The sequence below is a fragment of the Mobula birostris genome, chromosome 24, assembly GCF_030028105.1.
Source record: "Mobula birostris isolate sMobBir1 chromosome 24, sMobBir1.hap1, whole genome shotgun sequence".
NCBI lineage: Eukaryota > Metazoa > Chordata > Chondrichthyes > Myliobatiformes > Myliobatidae > Mobula > Mobula birostris.
This window is the reverse complement of record NC_092393.1, coordinates 23967675-23990845: the sequence shown is the minus strand read 5'-3', so window position 1 is coordinate 23990845 and position 23171 is coordinate 23967675. Positions and strand designations below refer to the sequence as shown.

The following is a 23171-nucleotide window of genomic DNA, read 5'->3' as shown; positions in this document are numbered from 1 at the left end:
ATAAAACCAGTTGCAACATGATTTCAGTGAAAGATTAGGTATTTTGAGCTTAATAAGTTATGACGTGTGTAATAATATTGTTTTGTGGTTGTGTTAGATATTAGGTACAAAAACAATGACAAAAACTTCCATCTAAAAGTCAGCAAAGGCGTTTACTATTTAAGGTACATTTGATACTGTACATATATGAAAATATTTTGGGAAATGTCTAGGAACATGCCAAAAAAAGTTCTTAAAAATAATCACCAGTGAATTCTCCAAAATTGGCACACCTGTAAACAATTTCATGGTCTATCTGATTTATTTAATCACACATCACTGCATTAGAAAAGTCAAAACAAAAGCCCTGAAGTAAACTGTTGATTGCAAGGTACTACTAACTCATAAATACACTCCTCGAAAGTGAATATAGTTTGCTTCTTTAAGACCTTATTTTATAATTTCAGCGTGAAATCAGCTCAAAGTAATAAAATTTAAATAAATTCAGCAACAATTTCAACTTTGATAGATATAATTAATTTAAAAGAGACTACAGGCACAAAATGTTATTCGCTAACTAAAAGGAAGAGATGTTTCTCATGCACCTGTGCTACTGCCTTAAACAATGTGCTAAAATAAGCTTAAAGTCTGTGTCAGCACATACACACCCACTCCAGGAACCAGCATCTAAATTTCCACATTCATCGTCATTCTGTCCTCCAGGCATAGAAATGAGCCAACAGGAGATGAACACACAGATAAGTTGTGAAATACAGAATATGTATTTTACAGAAAATATATAATCATACAGTACAACGCAACTTAAATGAGGTTTATCCAGTGTGATTTTCCCTAGTTTTGATTTCTATTGGCATTTAGAAATAGAGTGAAATCAGTGGTGAAACATTGGTTTATCAAGGAAACTTCAAAATTGAGGATGTTATGAATCCTCAGTGTCATTATGTTGGAATTTGTTTGGAAAAGAAGGGACTTGATACAAAGTAGCATTATAAGCACTTTTTTTTACAGTTTCAGATGAGTACTACTATAGGGCACTGAGAGGCAAGAAAATGGAACTTCAGGGAAAACAAAGACTGCCTTCAGTTTATTAATGAATAGATATCTCAACTTAAAACTGATCTAGTCTTCATTCTCACATAATAATTTTACAAGTTAAACTACTTTTGAGTCATCAAAACTAAATGCAACATCCTCTGCATTTCAGATCTTAAATTTAATAGATCCTGACAGCAAAAGTAGTCAATCGTGAGAATGAGAATCATCAACGTAAATAATGGTTTTGAAAGAGGAATTCTAAAGTAGAATCAAAAATATAAAGAGTTTAAGTGTACGTTTCAGAATAAAGTGTTTTTGTATCCATGAATAAGATCAAATCTTTGCCTCCATTAGACACATTCTAGAAGAAAAGTCGAGTCATTTTTAATTTGGGTGGTTCAAAAGTACTTCATACACAACCCTTAAATTGCCAAAAATAGCCAGGAGCTCATTTCTGTGCATAGTACAAATTCACTAACAAAATCAGAATAGAACAAGTTGGGCATGCCATTAGAGGGTGGCAGAATCAGTTGTTAAATGATTCCCTGCAGGGAGGGAGGGAAAATGGCAATTCATGCTACCTCCTCTTGAACATGTCTCAGATGTACATACAAGGAGCACTGAAGAGCCAAAGCAGTCAGAAGGAGGTAGGAAGAGGGATAGTGATGGAATTTTTTTTAAACAAATACATATAAAAATGCCACAGATAGAGTAGTGGAAGTGAAAATAATACTTGCCCATTTCATTCAGGAACACCTACAAATACTGTTTTTAAAAAAAAGATTTTATAATCTAAAATTTGATTACCCAAAAATGTAGTTACATTGGAAATATAGCAACATATAAAGATGATACTTTTTAAATGTAATAAGCCATTCTGGTACCATTGCCCATTTTTTCATGGACATCTTATTATATATACACAAGTATCAATCATCAGGCGTGACCAGAAAATGAATAACAGCAAGTTATTTGACTGTGATGTCTAAGAAACAGTCTGAGGATCAAATTCTCAGAAAATGCAAATTGTGCATCAAGGGACAAGAAAATGTAAGTGGATGACAAATGCAAGAACACTAAGGAATGTTCAGATCAGCAACAGAACAATCAGCTATTACCCCTCAACATCAAGCTCTTGAACCAGAGGGGATAACTATACTCGCCCCAACACTGAATTGATTCCACAAACTATGGACAATCTCTGGACTCACTTTTAAGGATTCTCAACCAATATTCCCTCTAAAGTGCATGCATACACATCTTTTGCTAGGAATTTAAACTGCACACAAAATGTTGTCACCCTCTAACTCGTCGGCATCTTAAGTATATTTCATGATCATACACAATCACATTTCCTTTCCCAGTTTCTGATGTGAACAGTGTTGACAATGTGGAGGTTTGCAATGTTTTGTCTGCAGATTTTAGAACTGGTTTATTTATACTGTTTTTATTGAATAAATCATTCAGTGAGTACATATTGTTGTCACTGGGCAAAAAATTGCACAGCACAAGATTTTTGTGTACGCTGGTCATTACAAATTAGAGGGAACATTGCTCTCAGCTCATGTTCTCAATATTTATTGCTTATTTATTATTATTTACGATTATTTTCTTCTTTTTAGTATTTGCACACTTTGTTGTCTTTTGCATAGTTTGCTTGTGTGCATTTTCACTGATTCTATTACATTTCATTTTATTTACTATGAATGCCTATAAGAAAATGAATTTCATGGTAGTATATGGTGACATCAATGTACTTTGATAGTAAATTTACTTTGAACTTTACGACCTTTGCAGCTGAGAATGATCACTGGGTAAGAACTGAGCTTGGGAACTTTTTTTTAAGACTTTATATAGACAATTGGGTCTAAACTTACAATTATTTCCTCATGATATTGGAGGACATTTTGGTCCATCACACCTTGGCCAGCTCACAGAGCAACCTTATTCCCCACAAATATTTCCAGTAACCTATTCTTTCCACATTCCCATCAACTTACTTCCGGTCCAACTACCCATCCACAGTAGGTGTACTTAAGTGGCCAACTAAGCTACCAAGCCATATCTCTGGAATACAGAAAGAAAGCAGAGCATCCACGGCAACCTCATGCAGTCACCGAGAATGTGCGAACTTCACACAAACAGCACTAGAGCTCAGAAATCACTGTAATTCTGAGGCAACAGCTCTTCTAGCTGTGCCACTGTGTTTCCAGATTTTGATGAAACCTAACTAAGAATTCTTCTTCTGATATTCCTGAGAGTAATCTTGGGAGGGATTATGCTCTTAAAATGGTTATTTAATATAGCTTTTACAGATACTTTGAAATGCATGGAGTCAAATAACCCATGAATACTACATAAGCAATTCTGAGCACTGGGCAATACCACAACACCAACTACCTGCAGAAAACTAGTCAGGAATTGTTTTATAAACAAATTTCATATTCAAAATGGATAGATCTGGAAACTTTCAAGATATAGCCAGATTTATCCTATTTTAGCAAGCTGAAAGTAGGTACCACCAAAACCTAAATCTGAAATGCAGAACTATTCCAAGAGTTTTCAAGAGTTTACAAATACACTGAAAACCTGGTCAATCATTTCATGTGAAACAGTCTCAGTAAAACATTCCCTGAAATATACCTGAGCATGCAATTGAAATTTTATTAAATATTACTGAGGGCAAGAAGCCAGGTTATGCCACTGTGTGGGCTCTGTAGTACTGTACCACCAAAATCTGCAGATTAATACTCAATGGTAATTTGACAACAAATGATACAGCACAACTATGTATTTTTGTTTTAAAAGGAATACGAGTGTAAATTTTAATATATGCTTAATCTTACGAAATATATGCAGCATTTTTTAAAGTAATCTCCATATACCATGATCTATCCTATTTTCAGTAATAGAAAACAAGAAGAAATAAGTTAGAATTGCTTAAAAGCAGACAAAATTCAGGTTTATAAAATCTCGGAATATCTCTGGATTATAACAATTGTTTAGACTAATCATATGTGGCAGAATTCATTACAGTAAAATAAATCAGGCTTTTCTAACTCCTGGTTTCAAAGGGACTTGGAACACAATATACCTACAATGCCAATTGTTTTTACATATGCATTTTATCTTCTACATTTTTCAAATAAGTTGAACAATATAGAATAATAACTAAATAAACATCTACCTTAATAAAAAGGAACCACAATCAATAATTAAACTATGCTTTACATTTATTTACTGAAAGATTAGCTGAAACATTAAATCAGAATCTCATTTTTCGGATCAGAGTGATTAGTAGTGTGGAATGTTTTAGTTAACTCTTTTTCATGAGAAAGCATCTAGTCTTTGGGGTAATTTACTGCAGAAAGCTTTCAGACCATGAGAACGAAACCATCAGACTTTCTCATGAACTTGGATCAGGACAAGCAATAAGGGCAAGCTACAACAGGCTTTGCTGGCAACAGAAAAGTGAAAAGAACAAGCTCTCTGAAATAATCTACTGATTTCCCAAACACCTCTCACCCTTCTTATCCGATTTTAGTCATTTGAGCTCTTCCAGGTTTCAGCATGGATCATCCTTATCTTGTTCTTACTAATGAGACAGGTGAATATTATTTAGTTTTCCCTGAGAGAAAGTAACCTGAATAGAGCAATTTATATTTCTCTGAAAAATGCACATTCACTGGTAATATAGAATAAATGGACTTCAACATAGTGGAAAAGTCCAAGCATGGCTCAGCCTCCAGGTTACAACAGAGTTCCAATCCTGAGAATGATTCAGAACCAAATTTTTCCTAAGCTGATGCCCTCTGTTGTTCAAGGTTAGAGGAGAAGAGAAGGGATAGGAACCAGAATGTGTAATGGAAAAAGAGAGAAGAGGGGAGAGAATCACCATGCTCGAAAAATCGATGTTCATGCCATCAGTTTGGAGGCTACCTTGATGGAATATGAGGTATTGCTTCTCCAACCTGAAGGTGGCATTATCATGACCATAGAGGAGGCCATGGACAGACAGGCTAGAGTGGGGATGGGAAGCAGAATTAAGATGGGTCGCCACCAGGAAATCCTACCTTTTATGGTGAACGAAGCAAAGGTGCTCAACAAAGTTGTCCCCAAATCTGTATTGGATTTCCCTGATATAGTTGAAGCCATACCAGGAACACCAGATGCAGTAGATGACCTCGAAACACTTGCAGGTAAAGTGTCACCTCCCCTGAAAGGACTCTTTGCAGTCCTGAATGGTGGTGACGGAGGAGGTGTAGGAGCCGGTGCAGCACTTGTCTGGCTTGCAGGATGGAGCGAAGTGGGTAGGGATGAGTGGACAAGGGAGTCACATAGAGAGCAATCCCTGCAAAGAGTTGGGGGTGGAAGAAGGAAATATCCATCATCAAAGATCCCCACCATCTGGGTCATGATATCTTCTCACAGTTATCATCAAGCAGGAGATAGAGAAACCTGAAGTCCCACACCACCAAGTTCAAGAACAAGTATTTCCCTTCAACTTCTCAGGTCTTAAACAAACTGGCAAAATCCTAATCATGACAGTTTAACAACTCTACAACCAATTTGATTAATTTGCACCAAAATGAACATTTTTTTTGTTCTATTTGTGTTCTTTCTTTTAAAACTTGTGTATACTTTATGTTTGATTTATGTTTTTCTTATGAATGTTGCTTAAATGGTAGTATGTGCCTATGATGCGGCAGCAAGTCAGTTTTTCATTGCACCAGTGCATACATGTACTTGTGCATAATAAACTCAACTCTGACTTCAATTACATGGTGCTGCAAAATGACTGTACGCTCTAATTTTTGCCTGTCCACAAAGACATGTGTGACTTTAATATATATAATAGCTTTTGCAGTTCTTCCTTTGATATCAGGAAGTTAAAGTGGCATGACTGTAATAATTCTCTGTGCAGACAGCTGTTATGAAAATCTTGCATTTATATGTCATCTTATACATCTTCAAGATGTCCCCAAGTGCTCACAAAATCAAGATACATTATACCTTCAAACCTTGATGCAGGATCAAATATTCGACCAGGTTGAAAAGCAACTCCAATGTACCTCCCAGTTTCTAAACTTTTTCATTTGTAAAAAAAAAACTATTGACTTTCATCAGTTCCTCTGTTTCTGCATCATTTGTTCCTAGGATGAGGCTTTCTGTTTCAGAAAATTTGAAATGTTCAACTTCTTCAAAGAATGGGATTTTCCCTTCCTCTATCACTAATGCTGCCCTCACCTGCATATCCTCAATTTCCCAGACATCTACCGTCAGCCCAACTTCCCGCCACTGTAACAGGGATAGCGTTTCCCTAGTCCTTAGCTACCACCATATGAGCCACTACATTGAACACATAATTCTGCATAACTTCTGTCATCTTCAACAGAATCCTATCACTAACCACATCTTTCCATCCCCCAGCCCCAACTCTTTGCAGGGATCGCTCTCCATGTGACTCCCTTGTCAACTCGTCCCTCCTCACTCATCTCCCTCCTGCAAGCAGGACAAGTGCTGCATCTCCACCCTCACAATCATTCAGGGCCACAAAGAGTCCTTTCAGGTGACATAACACTTCACCTGCAAGTCTGTCGGGGTCATTTAATATACCTAGTGCTCCTGGTATGGCCTCAACTGTATCAGGGAATCCCAACACAGATTTGGGGACAACTTTGTCAAGCACTTTCACTCTGTTCACCATAAAAGGCAGGATTTCCTGGGGTCGACCCATTTTAATTCTACTTCCCATTCTTACTCTAACATGTCTGTCCATGGAGTCCTCTGTGGTCACGATGAGGTCACCTTCAGGTTGGAGGAGCAGCACCTCATATTCCATAAGGTAGCCTCATGATGGCATGGACATCGATTTTTTAACATAGTAATTCTCTCCCCTCCCGCTTCTCTCTTTTTCCATTACACATTCGGGTTCCGATCCATTCTCTTCTCCTCACGTGCACATCACCTCCCTATGGTGCCCCCTCCCCTTTTGTGTCTCCTATGGTCCACTGCCCTCTCCAATCAGATTCCTTTTTCTTCAGCCGTTTACCTCTTTCACCTATGGCCTCCCCACTGACCCATCTTCCCCCTCACCTGTTTTCACCTATAGTACTGTGCAAAAGTCAGTCTCTCTCTCCTTCCATATAAGTAATAGTCATATACTGCATAACTTGCTGAGTTTCTCCAACATTTCGTGTCTGTTTCTCCAAGTCATTTATTCATTATAAATAAATTAAAGCAGAAATTTGAAGACAGCGTTAAAATTTGCTAAAGAAAAGATCATGATTTAATTAAAATGTATCCAACTTAATACTAAATAATTGATCAACTGTTGGTGGCAAATTAATGCATATATTCAAATAATAAAGTTTTTAACCATTTAGTAAGTAGGGAAAAATTTCCTTAAACAGATGGTAACAACTGGAAATTCTAGTGTTGAAGTCATACCATTATTTCTTTTTGCATGTCCTGTGAACACAAACATTACTTTAAAAAAAATCGCAATGGCAACAGTAAATATGGGATAAAGTTGATTCTAGACTTTAAAAAACAAACATTTAAATGTTGCTTTGAATCTTTCAACTTCAGTTTAGGTCATTAAACAGATGCAATCTATAAAATATTGTTTAATACAAATTCTAAGACAAAAGATGGCCCAGTGCCACTTTGCCAGATTTGCATTCAAGTTTCTGAAACCAGGTGTGTCTGTAGGAATGTGCTGGCTTTTACTCTTTGTTTAGGACTAACAAATTTATATTCTTTGTTCCACAGTTTCATGCAAATTATTCCAACATTTATCAAGTGGCAATTTTTGGTCACCAGGACAATCAAGAGTGTGGAGTTTTCGAAATTTTTAAGTATCAACATTTAAAGAACACTTCAACAAAGATCCAAGGAATGCTGTGATTCATAACCTGTACCAAGAAAATCAAAAATGAATCTCATGAAAGAGCGCAAACCAAAGAAACCTCACTACATTCCTCGACCTCCAGGAAAGCCATTTAACTACAAGTGTTTCCAGTGCCCTTTTACATGCAATGAGAAATCACATCTATTTAACCACATGAAGTACAGTTTGTGTCAAAATTCTATCTCTTTATTGACAGACCAGGACCAATTAGAAAAATGTACAAATCTGAGTGCTGATGCAACCAACACACCCAATCAGAAAGACTCTGCACCAAATGTGAACCTGGACTCAAGGTTGTCAAACAGTAATCACTTTCAAAGTTCAGACTACAAGAAAGCTGATAAAACTACAGGCCACCAGATCATTGATAAAGAAATGAAAGAAAGCACCAGAATGGATGAGCAAACTTCAACTACAGTTACAAAAACAAAACAGAAGGAACTACTTCAGAAAATTCCTATAGAAAATGAAACTGAACAAGCAAGATCTTTTGAAAAACGTGAAAGGTCTTCGGCTTTCTTGCCTGTTAGGGGAATGAAACTCACTGATAGGGCAGAAAAAGACAATGAGAAGACAACTTTTACTTCAGAAAATTCAAACAACAAGACATCCACCATCCCAATGAAGTCAGCTTTTTATAGCCCTGGTGACCAACATAGAGCATGTCCTACTTCAACTTCACCAGAGCTTTCCAGGAAGTATGTTGGAAATAAATATTTTGGTTCAATTCCTCCAAATTCATCACCATTGATTCCAGATTATACCCATCATTATTACAATGAACGTGGTTTAGGAGTAGTTTTTTCACCCTACCTACTCACTGACAAACCTTTTGAATATGACCATCCAGGGGTTTCATTCTATTTTTCTCCTGAACCGCAGAATTTCTTATCACCTCATCTACAAAACAGGGGCATGATTTTGCCAAGACACATTGTTCCATCGATATTAGAACAGTACAAAATTCAACATCATTCACATCTTCCTATTCCTTATGGTGTCCATCATCTCAACCCAGCTGAATATGACATCTCTCAGTTTGGTCTAAAGTCTCAACAAGCACATAACTCCAACAGAAATCAAGATAAACACCTGTCAGTTGGTAAGCCTTCACTCTATGAAACCTCACCACCACCAGAATTATACTTCCAGAACTCCCACAGAAGACTTTATAGTGAATTGCAGAATCCTATTCCAATATCATTAAGAAAAGATAATGAGACCAAAATATTGAGAATGAACAGCAGTTTACACACAGGGGAAAAAAGTACAAAAATGAGCCCTAAGGCAGGAACTGCTGCAATGGGCTCTCCAGGTCGACCAAGCCCAACGATGCATGTTCAAAAAAGCACAGTTTCAGAAAGTTGTGGAAAATTGCCCAAGTTTGTTTCAAATTCGAATAATAAAACTAATAGACTTGATGAAAGCTTTGCAACCTTTAAATCAGCCCAATGTACAGTGAACCTACAATCAAATGAAGACCATGTTCAACATGACCAACCAGAAAGTCAAGGAACAGTCAGCAGGTACAGCAAACATCAATGGTTTTCAAAACTACTTCATAGCCATTTTAGATTCTTAAAAATGCTCATCAGTACCTTGTCTATAGGTTGGCTAGTACTGTTAAATATTACTAAGCATTCAATGGATCAAAGATCTCTTCAAAAAATTTCATAGTGTTGATATTTGCATAAGAAACAATCAAAATGTAGCAACACACATCAAAGTTGCTGGTGAACGCGGCAGGCCAGGCAGCATCTGTAGGAAGAGGTGCAGTCAACGTTTCAGGCCGAGACCCTTCGTCAGGACTAACTGAAGGAAGAGTGAGTAAGGGAAAATGTAGATCTGATTTATTAACCAAAATACTTCACATAGCTGCTCATTTTAAGGATGTATCAATTTTTAGAGACTGAAGAATTTGCTGAAGCAGACAGCACAGACAGCCATGTAATTCATCAACTTTCTGCCATCTCTGAGAGATCTATCCTCTTCGTTTCATTCCTATTATTTCTTCAAAACCCCAAATATCCAATTCTATTCTGAAAGTTTCTGAGCAGTGCATTCCAAATCTCAATAATTCAGCTCATGAAAAGAATTCTCACTTCTTTCTCAGTAATTTGGCAACAGAAGAGTAGCACAGTGACACAGCTAGTAAAGCCGCAACTTCAAAGCCCCACTGGCCTGGGTTCGATTCAATACAGTGTAGTCAGTGTGGCATTTGCACATTCTCTCTGTGACCATGCAAATTTTCTCTGGATATCCCACATACCAAAATAAAACATGCATGTTGATATGTTAATTAGCCACAGTACATTACCCATAGCATATAGGCGAGTGGTAGAATTTGTAGTGGGTAAGGCTGATGGAAATGTAAAGAGAATGTCTGATCGAATTTGGTGCTCAATAGTTGTACAGACTTGGAGGGCAGCCTGTTTCTGTATAGCATCCCTGTGTAATTCCATGAATCTTAGATTCATGTCCTCTAGTCATCAATTTACATGCTCGTTCCTACAGATTCTCATCTCTATTTTATTCCACCACCTCAACCACTACATCCACCATCCTCTCATATCAGACTCCATCATCTTGAGCCTTTTGACACTTCCACCTCTCTCCTCCCAGCTTCTAATGCTATTCCCACTCTCCCTTTCTCTATATAGGGTATAGATTGTACTTACCTATAGGATGATAGGATTGTACCTATCAACCCTCCTCACTTGAATGCACATATTGTCTGCCAGCCCTTGCTCCACCCCTTCCCTCCACCTTTATATACCATCTCCCCTCCATCTTTTAGTCCAAACAATCTGGTTCGCTCCACAGAAGCTGCCTGAACACCCCCAACCTCAAGTTCCATCAGCATTTTCTGTGTTAATCCACATCACTGAAGTCCAGCAACTCTCATTTTATCCTTTGTCAAGACTTATAAATCCAAATTGCACCACCCAGGAAATCCTGAAGGTTTACTATAATTTATTTGTTTTTGAACTCAAATTAGAGCTAAAATAGATAGAGCAAGAATCAGACAGGGTGATGATAAATAACTGTCAGCACACATTTGTATGTCAAAAGGCAACAAGGTCTCAGCCTGAAACGTCGACTGTGCTTCTTCCTATGGATGCTGTCTGGCCTGCTGTGTTCCACCAGCATTTTGTGTGTTTTGCTTGAATTTCCAGCATCTGCAGATTTCCTCGTGTTTGCGTTTTTAAATGTCAAATTTGTATGTCCTATGTCAATTTGTATGTCCTATGTAAACTACACTCTAGTTTCTGCTGCTAGCAGGGAAGAATTACTGCAGAAGAACCAAACTGATATGCCCTCTTTTCGATACTCTTCCACTCACTGTTCACTCTCCTGACTATGCAGTAATCTGAAGTACATGTCTACAACAGATCCTTGTCAGGAGAAACTAGTTTCTACAGAAACATGTAGTGAAGCCAAAATTACTTCAATATGTATTGCACCACTTCTTGGAGATTTTAGCAACTAGCTAAATTTAGAAAAGTGCCAAACTTCTGTAGAATCATGCCAAGCATTCAGTATTGGTCAACAATTAGCCCACTTAAAACTGATGCTAAGAGTCCAACTTCCTGCATACAAGTTTAGCTTTAGTTAACCTAACACAATTCACAAATATACATACACACATGGATATGTATATTTATACAAAAAATGGAAAATCTGCAGATGCTGGAACATCGGCTGTACTCTTTTCCTAGATGCTGCCTGGCCTGCTGAGTTCCTCCAGTTTTTGTGTGTGTTACATGTATATTTACACACCTGGTTATGTATGTATGTCTGAACAATGGATTCTACAAAGCTAAATCTTGAGATCTATGTCTATATTGATGAAGCCAAGTAACCAAGGTGTTACAACAGAAATGATAAAATCATAAAATAGACTAAAACTACAGCACAGAAATAGGCCCTTTGGCCCATTTAGTCTATGTCGAAACATTTAAACTGCCAAGTCCCATCAACCTAGACCCGGACTAGAGCCATCCATACCCTTCCCATCCACGTCCCTACCCAAACTTCTCTTAAACGTTGAAATCAAAATTGCATCCACCACTTACGCAGGCAGCTCGTTCCACACTCTCATCACCCTCTGAGTAAAGAGGTTCCCCCTCATATTCCCCTTAAACATTTCACCTTTCACCCATAACCCATGATTTCTAATTGTAGTCTTACCCAACCACAGTGGAAAAAGCCTGTTTACATTTACACTATCTATAACCCGTCATAATTCTATATACCTTTATCAAATCTCCCCTCAACCCAGCATATAATTTCCTGTTGATGTTTCAGGCCAAGACCCTTCATGAGTCCTGATGAAGGGTCTTGGCCCGAAACATCAACTGTTTACTCTTTTCCATAGATGCTGCCTGACCTGCTGAGTTCATTAAGCATTTTGTGTGTGTTGCTTGGATTTCTAGTGTCTACAGATTTTCTCGTCTCTGTAGTTTCCTGCTTTATTCTTAGAGCCTTCCTTAAACAACAAAACAACATTAGCTATCCTCCAGTACCTCATCTGTCACTAAGGATGATTTAAATATCTCTACTAGGGCTGCTGCAATTTCTGCACTTATCTGAAAATGAACACCTTGTCATGTCCTGGGGATTTGTGTCAACACAGCAAATACCTCCTCCTCTGTAATCTGTATAGGGACCATGACCTCACTGATGTTTTGCCTCACTTCTATAAACTCTGTGTCCATGTCCCGAGTAAATACAGATGCAAAAAATCCATTTAAGATCTCCACCATCTCTTTTGGTATATATACCATTCTGATCTTCCAGAAGGCCAAGTGTGTGCCTTACAGTCCTTTTGCTCTCAAAATATCTGTAGAAACCTTAGGATTCTTCTTCAACTTGTTTGCTAGAACAACCTCATTCCTCCTTTTAGCCCTCCTGATTTCTTTCTTAAGTGCATTTCTTGTACTCCTCAAGGACCTCACTTGTTCCTACCTGCCTGTACCTGCTACGAAGCTCCCCTTTTCTTCTTAACCAGGGCCTTAATCTCTCGAAAACCAAGGTTTCCTAAACGTGTTATCCTTGTCAGCCTGTTATTCTGACAGGCACGTACAAACTTTGTGCTCCCAAAATTTCACTTTTGAAGGCCTCCCACTTACCAAGTACTCCTCTGCCAGAAAACAACTAGTCCCAATCCATACGCCAGATCATTTCTGATATCATCAAAATTGGCCTTTCTCCAATTTGGAATCACAATCCAAGGATGAGACCTATCCTTTTCCATAACTACCTCGAAACTAATGACATTACGATCACTAGATGAAGTGATACACAAACATCTGTCACCTGCCCTGTGTCATTCCCTAATAGGAGTTCAAATATGGCATACTCTTCTGTTGGGACTTCTATATACTAATTAAGGATACTTTCCTGAACATATTTGACAAACTTTATCTCATCTAGTCCTTTTACAGTATGGAAGCGCCAGTCAAAATGTGTAAAGTTAAAGCCGCCTATCCTAGACCCTGGCACCTGAGAGGCAACATATCATATAGGAATCTAATTCTTGCCCATAGAAACTCCTTTCTGGCCCCCTAACTAATGAATCCCCTATTTCCGCAGTTCACCGCTCCTCCTCGCTTTCCTTCTGAGCAACAGGGCTGGACAGTGCCAGAGACCTGACCACTGTGACTTTCCTCTGCTAAGCCACCCCCCCCCCCCAAAAAGCATCCAAAGTGGTATACCTGTTGTTGAGAGGGATGGCTACAGGGGTACTATACACTAGCTGTTTAACCCGTCATCCTCCTGTCACCAAGTTTCCCATGTCCTTCACCTCAGGTGTAACGATCTCCTTACATGTCCTGCCTTCACCCAGTCAGCCTCCCGAATAGTGCAGAGTTCATCCAGTTCCAGCTCTAGCTCCTTCAAACAGTATTAGAAGCTGCAGCTGGATGCACTTCTTTCAGGTAAAATCATCAGGGATACTGGAAGTCTTCCTGCCTTGCCACATCCCACAAGAGGAGCATTCAACTATCCTCCCTGGCATCCCTGTTGCTCTAACTGTGCAATTAAAAAGAAGGAAACCAATAACCTGGGGAAAAAAAATCCAATTCTTCTGATCAAATTGTTCTGCTACTTCCAAAAATATGTGAATAATTATTTAAAAAGTCTTAACGTCCTCAACTAAAACCTAACATCAAACTTTTAACCCCACAAACTTTTTTAGAAATTCCACTTCCTTTGTATAATCATTGTTTCAAAGATGTCTTTTATTTATATGGAAACCTTGAGTCAATTCTAACACCCGTTGACCAAATTTGATGAGTGTGATTTCAAATTACACTCTAAATTCTTTGTGTTGATACATCAGTGCAGAATGCTGTTCCTGGTTTCATTACTTCTTTCATCAATAGCAAAGCTTCTACAGTGGAGTTGCTTCCAGGAGAGAATGCACTCCGAACATCCTAAATGCTTAACCTAGAATCAATGCCTTGTGAATAAATTACCCAGTTTGAGGTGAAAACATCTAAGTCCAAATTATTTGTACATACAGTATTTAAAACATAAAATCAATTAAATTTAATCTGAAAACACATTACTTTTCAGTTTATTTTCACGTTCTCAAAATTACTTTCAATTTGTATATCTTTTTCCAATAAAATGAAGAAACCTGGCCCGTAAATTTATTGAAAGGTATTAAGAAGAGGATAAATGTTTTGTGGTATTTAAAACAGATGAAAATTACAAAGCTGCAGAAGCTGAAAATTAAAGAAACAAAAACTGAAAATGGTAGAAATACCCTGGTCAGCCTCAATCTGTATGAAAAGAAACTGAATCAATGTTTCAAATCAAGTACTTCAGCATTTTCTGTATTTCAACAAAGTCTACACAGTTTTTGGCAACATGGGATGACAGGGTGTTGAAGAAAGCAGATAGCATGCTTACCTTTATTGGTCAAGGGATTGTCTTCAAGAGTTAGAAAGTTATGTTGCAGCTTTACAAGCCACATATGGAACACAGCATTCAGTTCCAATCGTTCCTTCATATGAAGGATGTTGAGGCTTTGGAGAGGATGCAGAAGAGGTTATCAGGATGCTGTCTGGAATAGAGAAATATAAGGAGAGGTTGGACAACTTGGGTGTTTTCTCTGGACAGAAATGTGGATAGGAGATCTGCTGGGCGTTATAAGATTATGAGAGGCATAGATATGAGTAAATAGCTGGTATCTTTTTCCCAGGGTTGAAATGTCTAATACCAAAGGACATGCATTTAAGGTGAGGGGGTTAAGTTCAAAGGAGATGTGTGGGACAAGTTTTTCTTTATACAGAGAGTAGTGAGTCCCTAAAATGCAATGCCTGGGGTGATGATGGAGACAAACAAGAGGCTTTTAGACAGGCTTATGAATGTACATGAAGTAGAAGAATAAGACCATAAGATATAGAAGCAGAATTAGGCCATTTGGCCCACCGAATCTGCAACTGCATTTCATCACGGCTGATCCAATTTCCCTCTCAGCCCCAATCTCCTGCCTTCTCCCCATATCTCTTCATGTCCTGACTAATCAAGAATCTATCAGGCCCTGCCTTAAATATACCCAATGTCTTGGCCCCCACAAGTGCCTGTGGCAACAAATTCCACAGATTCACTACTCTCTGGCTAAAGAAATTCCTCATCTCCATTCTAAATGAATGTCCCTTTACTCTAAGGCTGTGCCCTCTGGTCCTAGACTTCTCTACCATAGGAAACGTCCTCTCAACATTCACTCAATAGAGGTCTTTCAATATTCGATAGGTTTCAATGAGATCCCTCTTCATTATTCTGAACTCCAGTGAGTACCGGCAGAGAGCTATCAATCGGTCCTTATATAGTAACCTTTTCATTCCCAGAATCACTCTCCTGAATCTCCCTTCCTTCTCCAATGTCAGCACATCCTTTCTTAGATAAGTGATCCAAAACTGCTTACAATACTCCATGTGAGGCCTTACCAATGCCTTATAAAGTCTCAATATAACAGCCTTGTCTTTATATTCTAGTCCACTCAAAAGGAATGCTCACATTGCATTTGCCTTCCTCACCACTGACTCAATCTGCGAATTAATCTTTAGGGAATCTTTCATGAAGGATCCCAAGTCTCTTTGCACCTCAACTGTTTGAATTTTATCTCTATTTAGAAAACAGTACATGCTTTATTTCTTAGACCAAAGTGCATGACCACACACTTCCTAACATTGTATTCCACCTGCCATTTCTTTGCCCATTCTCCTAATGTATCTAAGTTCTTCTCCATCCTCCTTCCTTCCTCAACAATACCTGCCCCTCCCCCCATCTTTGTATCATCCTCAAACTTGGCCATAAAGCCATCAATTCCATCACGCAAATCAGTGACATATAATATACAAAGAACCTGTTCCAACACAGGCCCCTGTGGACCTACTAGTCACCAGCAGCCAATCAGAAAAGGTTCCCTTTATTCCCACTCTCTGCCTCCTGCCAATCAGTCAATGCTTTACCCATGCCAGTATCTTTCCTGTAATAACATGGGCTCTTATTTCACTAACCAGTCTCATGTGTGGCACCTTATCAAAAGCTTTCTGAAATACCAGGTAAAACAACATCACCCAATTCTCCTTTGTCTATACTACTTGTTACTTCTTCAAAGAACTCCGAGAGATTCATCACACAAGATTTTCCCTTGAGGAAACCATGCTGACTACAGCCTATTTTATCATGTGACTCCAAGTATCCCGAAATCACAACCTTAACAAAAGACTCCAACATCTTCCCAATGACTGAGGTCAGACTAACAGGCCTATAATTTAATTTCTTCTGCCTCTCCCCCTTCTTGGAGTGACATTTGCAATTTTTCAGTCCTCCATAACTATGTCAGAACTTACTGATTCTTGAAAGATCATTACTCATGCCTCCACAATCTCTTCAGCCATCTCTTTCAAACCCTCGGCTGTCAACCATCTGGTCCATGTGATTTATCCACCTTCAGATCTTTCAGTTTCCCAAATGCCTCCTCCCTCGTAATGGCAACTTCACTCAATTCTGCCTCCTGACACTCTCAAACTTCCAGCATACTGCTGGTGTCTTTCACAGTGAAGACTGATACAAACTTCTGATTCAGTTCATCCACCATTTCCTTCTCTCCCATTACAACCCATCCAGCATCATTTTCCAGGAGTCTGGTATCTGCTCTTGCCTCTCTTTTACTCTTTATATATCTGAAGAAACTTTTGGACACTATTTAATATCATTGGCTAGCTTACTCCAACTTTTTCCTCTTTTTGACATTTTTACTAGTCTTCTGTGTTTTTTTTTGTGTTTCCCAATCCTCTAACTTGCCACTAATTTTTGCTCTATTAAATGCTCCTGCTCTGACTTTTATGTTGGCTTTGACTTCCCTTGTCAGTCACTGTTGTGTCATCCTGCCTTTAGAATACTTCTTCTTTGGGATGTAGCTACCCTGCACCTTCCAAATTGCTCCCAGAAATTCCAGCCACTGGTGCTCTACCACCATCCCTTCAAGTGTCCCCTCCAATCAGCTTTGGCCAGCTCTTTTCTCATGCCTCTATAAATCCCTTTACTGTACTGTAATGTTGCTACATCTGACTTTAGCTCCTCCCTTTCAAATTGCAGGACTGTCTCCAAAGGGTTCGTTTACCTCAAGTTCTCTAATCAATTCCAGTTCATTGCAGAACACCAATTCAGAATAGCTGATGCCCTAGTGGGCTCAATCACAAACTGCTCTAAAAAAAAAACACCTTGTAGGCATTCTATAAATTATCCCTCTTGGGATCCAGCATCAACCTGATTTTTCCATATTGAAATCCCCTATGACTATTGTAACATTGCCCTACTGGCAAGCTTTTTAGTAGTCCCCATATTTGCAATTGTACAGAGGCCTATATATAATTCTCATCAGGGTTTTTTTTTAAACTCCTGCAGTTTCTTAGCTCTACCCACAAAGATCCTACACCTTCTGATCCTATGTCACCTCTTTCTAAGGATTTGATTTCATTTTTTAACCAAGAGTCAATCCACCCCCTCTGCTAATCTGCCTGTCCTTTCAATACAACGTGTATCCTGGGATGGTAAGCTCCCACCTATAATCATCCCTTAGCCACGACTCAATGATGCCCACAATGTCATACCTGCCAATCTCTAAATGTGCAACAAGTTCATCTACTTTATTCTGTATTCTGCATGCATTCAAATACAATACCTTCAGTCCTGATTTCATCATCCTTTTTGATTTTGTCCCCCTTTTGCATTGCTACTCATCCCGATTGCAATTTTGCCTTATCATCAGCCTGTCCTTTCTAGCAGTCTCACTACACACTGCCTCTGTTTGTATACCAATTGCCCCATCCTCAGCCCTATCACTCCAGTTCACAATGCCCTGCCAAATTAGCTTACACCCTCCTGAACGTAGACATCATATAGGCAGAAAGGATTAGTTTAGTGGACATTTAATAACTCATATAATTAATTCAGCACAACATTGTGGGCCGAAAGAACTAATTCTGTACTGTACTACGTTCTAAAGAGTCTGGAGGCTGCAGGGTGCTTGGGTGAGGTACTGAAGAATGATGATTCTTTGTTTAAGTTAAGAAACTGAATCTAAAAAATCTATTTTCACCTGTTTCCAGAACTCTTTCACCCAATGAGGACTCCATATATAATCCAACGTATTCTGTTACCATTTTCGATTACTACCATGGCAATACTTTGGTACCGACTGACTTAAGTTCAACTCGCATGATACCACTAAATCTTTCCAAAAAGAATAAAGCAAAATTAGAACCAGATCAGCAGCCTGGATCTACAAATAAAAATCTCCCACAGGATTCAAAGGAAGACGCATCACATGACAATCACTTTCTTCCAGTTGAAGAGTTTGAAACTTCCAAGGTACAGGATGTACCTTTAAATCTTTCACTTAAAGTTAACAATCATGAGTGGAAAACAGCTGAAGATTCTGTTCCATTTGTCGTCAATTTCAACGACTCAAAGGTACAAGTAAAAAGCTTAAATGATAACAAGCTTAACCATTCATCAGATGCCTTGAATTTTGACATAGTTTGTTACAAAACAAATCAACGTAAAAGTCGGGCAGGAAAAGCTGAAAACTTGCAAACAGAAAATGTTGTCAAATGCACTGAAAGCTGTAATGATGAACAGAAACAGTCAGCTGCTGTGGCTCTATGTCAGTTAGCCGGATGTAACGAAAGAAAACATAATCAGGAATGGTCATTTCCACAAAATGGAGAGCTGGCTCATAAAAAGGAACCAAGCTATGAAAAAAAGCACAAATGCAATTCCCCTCCAGTTGAAAAAGTAGAAAAACAGAAATCAAGATATCAGAAAAGATCAAATGAAGAAAGAATGAACACACATTCAGACACAAAGATTAATGATTGTGATAGAATCTTCAGTCTGAGAAAGAGAACTAAAGTTGCATAAAACAGTACATCCTCAACTGAAATAAACAAGATTTATTTTTGAACTATGTGAAGTTGATGGCAATTGTTGCTGTCAACAATTAGTCACAAAAATATGGAATAAACCTGGAACGTGTGTGTTTAAGGTCTTAACTTTCAACTGTAAACACTATATCAAACTGAATAAAAGATAAGGGTGAAACAATACACCATATGATTGAAGTTAACAGCTCACGTACTTTCAGTCTGAATGGTGTTAGATGGTACAGTACTGTGCCTACAAGGCTGGTAGACATGGCATGGAAAGGACTAAAATTAAACATGAGACAATCATCCTCAGGAGATGTTTTTTTATTTAGAGCACATTCTTCTTAAATATATAAAGAATATATCCAAGTGAAAAGAACTTCATTATACAAAGTTGCCAAACAATGTAAATCCCAAAAAATAAATTATTTGATTACTTCTCTGTTGTTCAACTACCTCACAAGAAATGAGTAGCATGTTTCATTTTTTTGTAAAATATCCTAAGTAGCCTTTAGAATATAACTTACCTGCAACATCTTCTGACAAAACATTATTGATTTGAACTACACTAGCAGACACTAATAGACAGCAGTGAAATCAGGGGGCCCATACTAAACATTAAATTAGTATTTGCAATTCATTGCATATCAGTATCACATGCAGACAAAGACTAAGTATTTCCAATATATGAACTCCAGAAAAGAAAATAATTTATGACAAAATATAAAGAACCATTTCCTCTAGCATATATTTAAAAACTTACTGAGAAGATATATTTTTTTAAATCGTGTAACCTTGCTAATTTAGTATCTGTATTACTAATCACTAGCCTACGGTATATTAAAAGGAAAACAAGGTCCTGACTACTGTCCACAAGCCATCTGCATAGTGACTAGACATTATTTGACTTAGCCCAGATGTGGCTTGCCTATCACGCTGGCTTGAAATGCCCCAGACCACATAACAAGCTCGAGAAGTACCAGAGCCCCTCAATAGTGCAATAAAGAAAATCATTCAACCACTTTTATTGTGTTTACAGATGAAGATCATCACACAGCTGTATCGGATGACAGAACTGCTACAGTTTACACATACTTTTGACATTCAGAGCCTACTAAAGCATAAATGACAAAAAAAAGCATAATCACTTCAAACATGCCAATAATTAACACCATCACACTAAAGTAAAATGATTGATAAAGAAACTTATAAATATATTACAAATAGGTTATTGTCTCTTTTATTTTTTTTTCTCAGTTTTGGTAAAAAGGACAGTTAACCCCTTTATGTCTAAGGCTTGTTGGAGCTTCACCAGCAAAAGTGCACCACTAAATCAATATAACCTACAATTGTTATTGCAAAATAAACTTCAAAAATGGTGGTCACTCTACATAGCTGATAATGGAAATGATCATATCCTTAATGTCTAAATTGACCAATTGTGAATAACTGTTCACTGAATGCACTTACCTGTCACAGACCAAATGTTAGTTAAACTACCTATGTATAGTTATCTTAGTACTACAACTTGTTCAAAAGTCTATGAAAGTCATTATAACAATGTACATGTTTTTGCATTCTTATCTGAAATACTGGGAAATCAGTTCTTGAGGGTTATATAGGAAAAAGATAATGAGGACATTACTCTAGGAAACTTCTGGTGATGGAAACACTGTGATGCTCAGCCATTCATTATTTTAAAAGATTGATATGCTTCTTGTTATTGGATTAAAGACATTTTACCCTGTACAAATAACTGTCTCATTCCTTGATTAACATTGAGAAACTATATGTTACTTAAAAATTACAATGTTACATCTTCTCACAGATTTGTAACATTCATCAAATGAACATTTTATACACTTATATAAACTATATTTAAGAATATTGTAGCCAAACATTTCACTAATTAATCCACATGTAACGTGATTAAATACATAATTTTAAAGCAGTGGAAGTGCAAGCTAATAGGTAACTCAGATAACGAGATGAAACAGTAGTTTCAGTTGAATTTTTATTTAAGATATAATTTTTGTTAAATTGTTCAAGATGAAAATAACATTAAAAATATTAATCAACTTTTTTATTAAAAAAAGGTAGTTGTGATTGAGCAAGTACCACTTGAGCTGGTGATGGAGACCAGAACTCTTACAGAAAGCCACAGACCAAGTACTGGATCAGACCAAGTAGAGTAAGTTCTTGATGGTCTACATGGAGATGGTGGCCCGAGGTGCCTATTTCATGCTATACAATTCTATATCTTATCTGCTTCTATTTACATCACAAGATCAATTGCACAGCCACACAAGTCTAGCAAACAACAGTTAGGATTTATACACCTACAGATTTTCAAAAATAAAATCATTAGTATAAGCATAGTAAGATGGTGCCACACAGAACTGCAATAGCTTTATGATGGAGGCGCAGAGCACATACATAGAACATAGAGAAGTACCGCTCTAGATCGAGCCAATGACTTTTACTAAACTAAGCAACACACATCAAAGTTGCTGGTGAACGCAGCAGGCCAGGCAGCATCTCTAGGAAGAGGTACAGTCGATGTTTCAGGCCGAGACCCTTTGTCAGGACTAACTGAAGGAAGAGGTAGTAAGAGATTTGAAAGTGGGAGGGGGAGGGGGAGATCCAAAATGATAGGAGAAGACAGGAGGGGGAGGCCTGAAACGTCGACTGTACCTCTTCCTAGAGTTGCTGCCTGGCCTGCTGCATTCACCAGCAACTTTGATGTGTGTTGTTTGAATTTCCAGCATCTGCAGAATTCCTCTTGTTTGCGTTTACTAAACTAATCCCCTTTGCCTCTTAAAAAAGTATAAGGTGCAAAAACCATGATGACCTTGAATTTGTTCAGAACAATAGGAATGGATTGAAAACTCCAGAACACTAAGTTCAAACACAGTCTCAAAACCTTACCAGAGGAGGTTAAACAGTGTTAATGAGCTAACAATAGCCATATCTGCCTACTTCAAAATAATTTTAAACAAAACAAGAAAAGATCCAAGTTTAAAGATGTTTCTCCATTCAAAAGATGGCAGAAATAATATAATTTCCTTCCGTAAATATCAGTAAATGCGGACTCGGGCAACAGATAATCTTTTTCTTAGCCAAGAATGGAAAGCTAGGAAGAAATACAATGTGCTAAAACATCTTCAGTTGTTCATGAAACGTTTATGGAAAGAGAAGCAGTTAACGCTTCAGGTCCAGGGCCCTTATCAGAACCGGACTAACCCAGATCTGAAAGGTTTACTGTTTTTCTTCCAACAAATATCATTTGGACGTACTGAGTGATCCCAGCTTATTTTGCTTTTGTTTGAGATTTCCACTATCTACAGGTTTATTTTGATTTTCACAGGGAGTTAGGAACCAGATCAAACATGTTCTTACTGAGCAGTGATAGGATCAATTAAATGGGTTTCACTTGTCTCTGCATTCACAAAATATCACAACTACACAGGAGACCACACCCTGTGGCAACAGATAAGAAAACAAATTAATCAGTATAAATATTTTGCCATCTGACTTAATAAGTGATATAGAAACCAAATAGATAACATGTTAAAAGAACAACATAAGTTCCTTTGACTATGATCCTTCTATTCTCGTATTCAAAATTTTAACAGTGTCAAAGAATTATATCTACAAATCCTCGAAAATCTACAACCCTAATCACCTTACCCAATTCACTAATTCATGATGTCAACTACTGTACACAATGATAGGGACTGTAGACTTAAAGCATTCATGCAAGCTTAGTAGTCAAT

At 37.8% G+C, this 23171-nt stretch overlaps 2 protein-coding genes across 2 annotated transcripts in view; one reads left to right on the top strand and one right to left on the bottom strand.

The window, feature by feature from the left end:
* tbcd (tubulin folding cofactor D) overlaps positions 1-23171 on the bottom strand; it is a 268544-nt gene that overhangs the window by 160662 nt on the left and 84711 nt on the right. The window lies entirely within an intron of this gene.
* Positions 7973-19390, top strand: znf750 (zinc finger protein 750). Its single transcript, XM_072242533.1, has 2 exons — positions 7973-9474; positions 18577-19390. The coding sequence occupies exons 1-2, from the start codon at positions 7973-7975 to the stop codon at positions 19388-19390; spliced, it is 2316 nt and encodes a 771-aa protein (XP_072098634.1).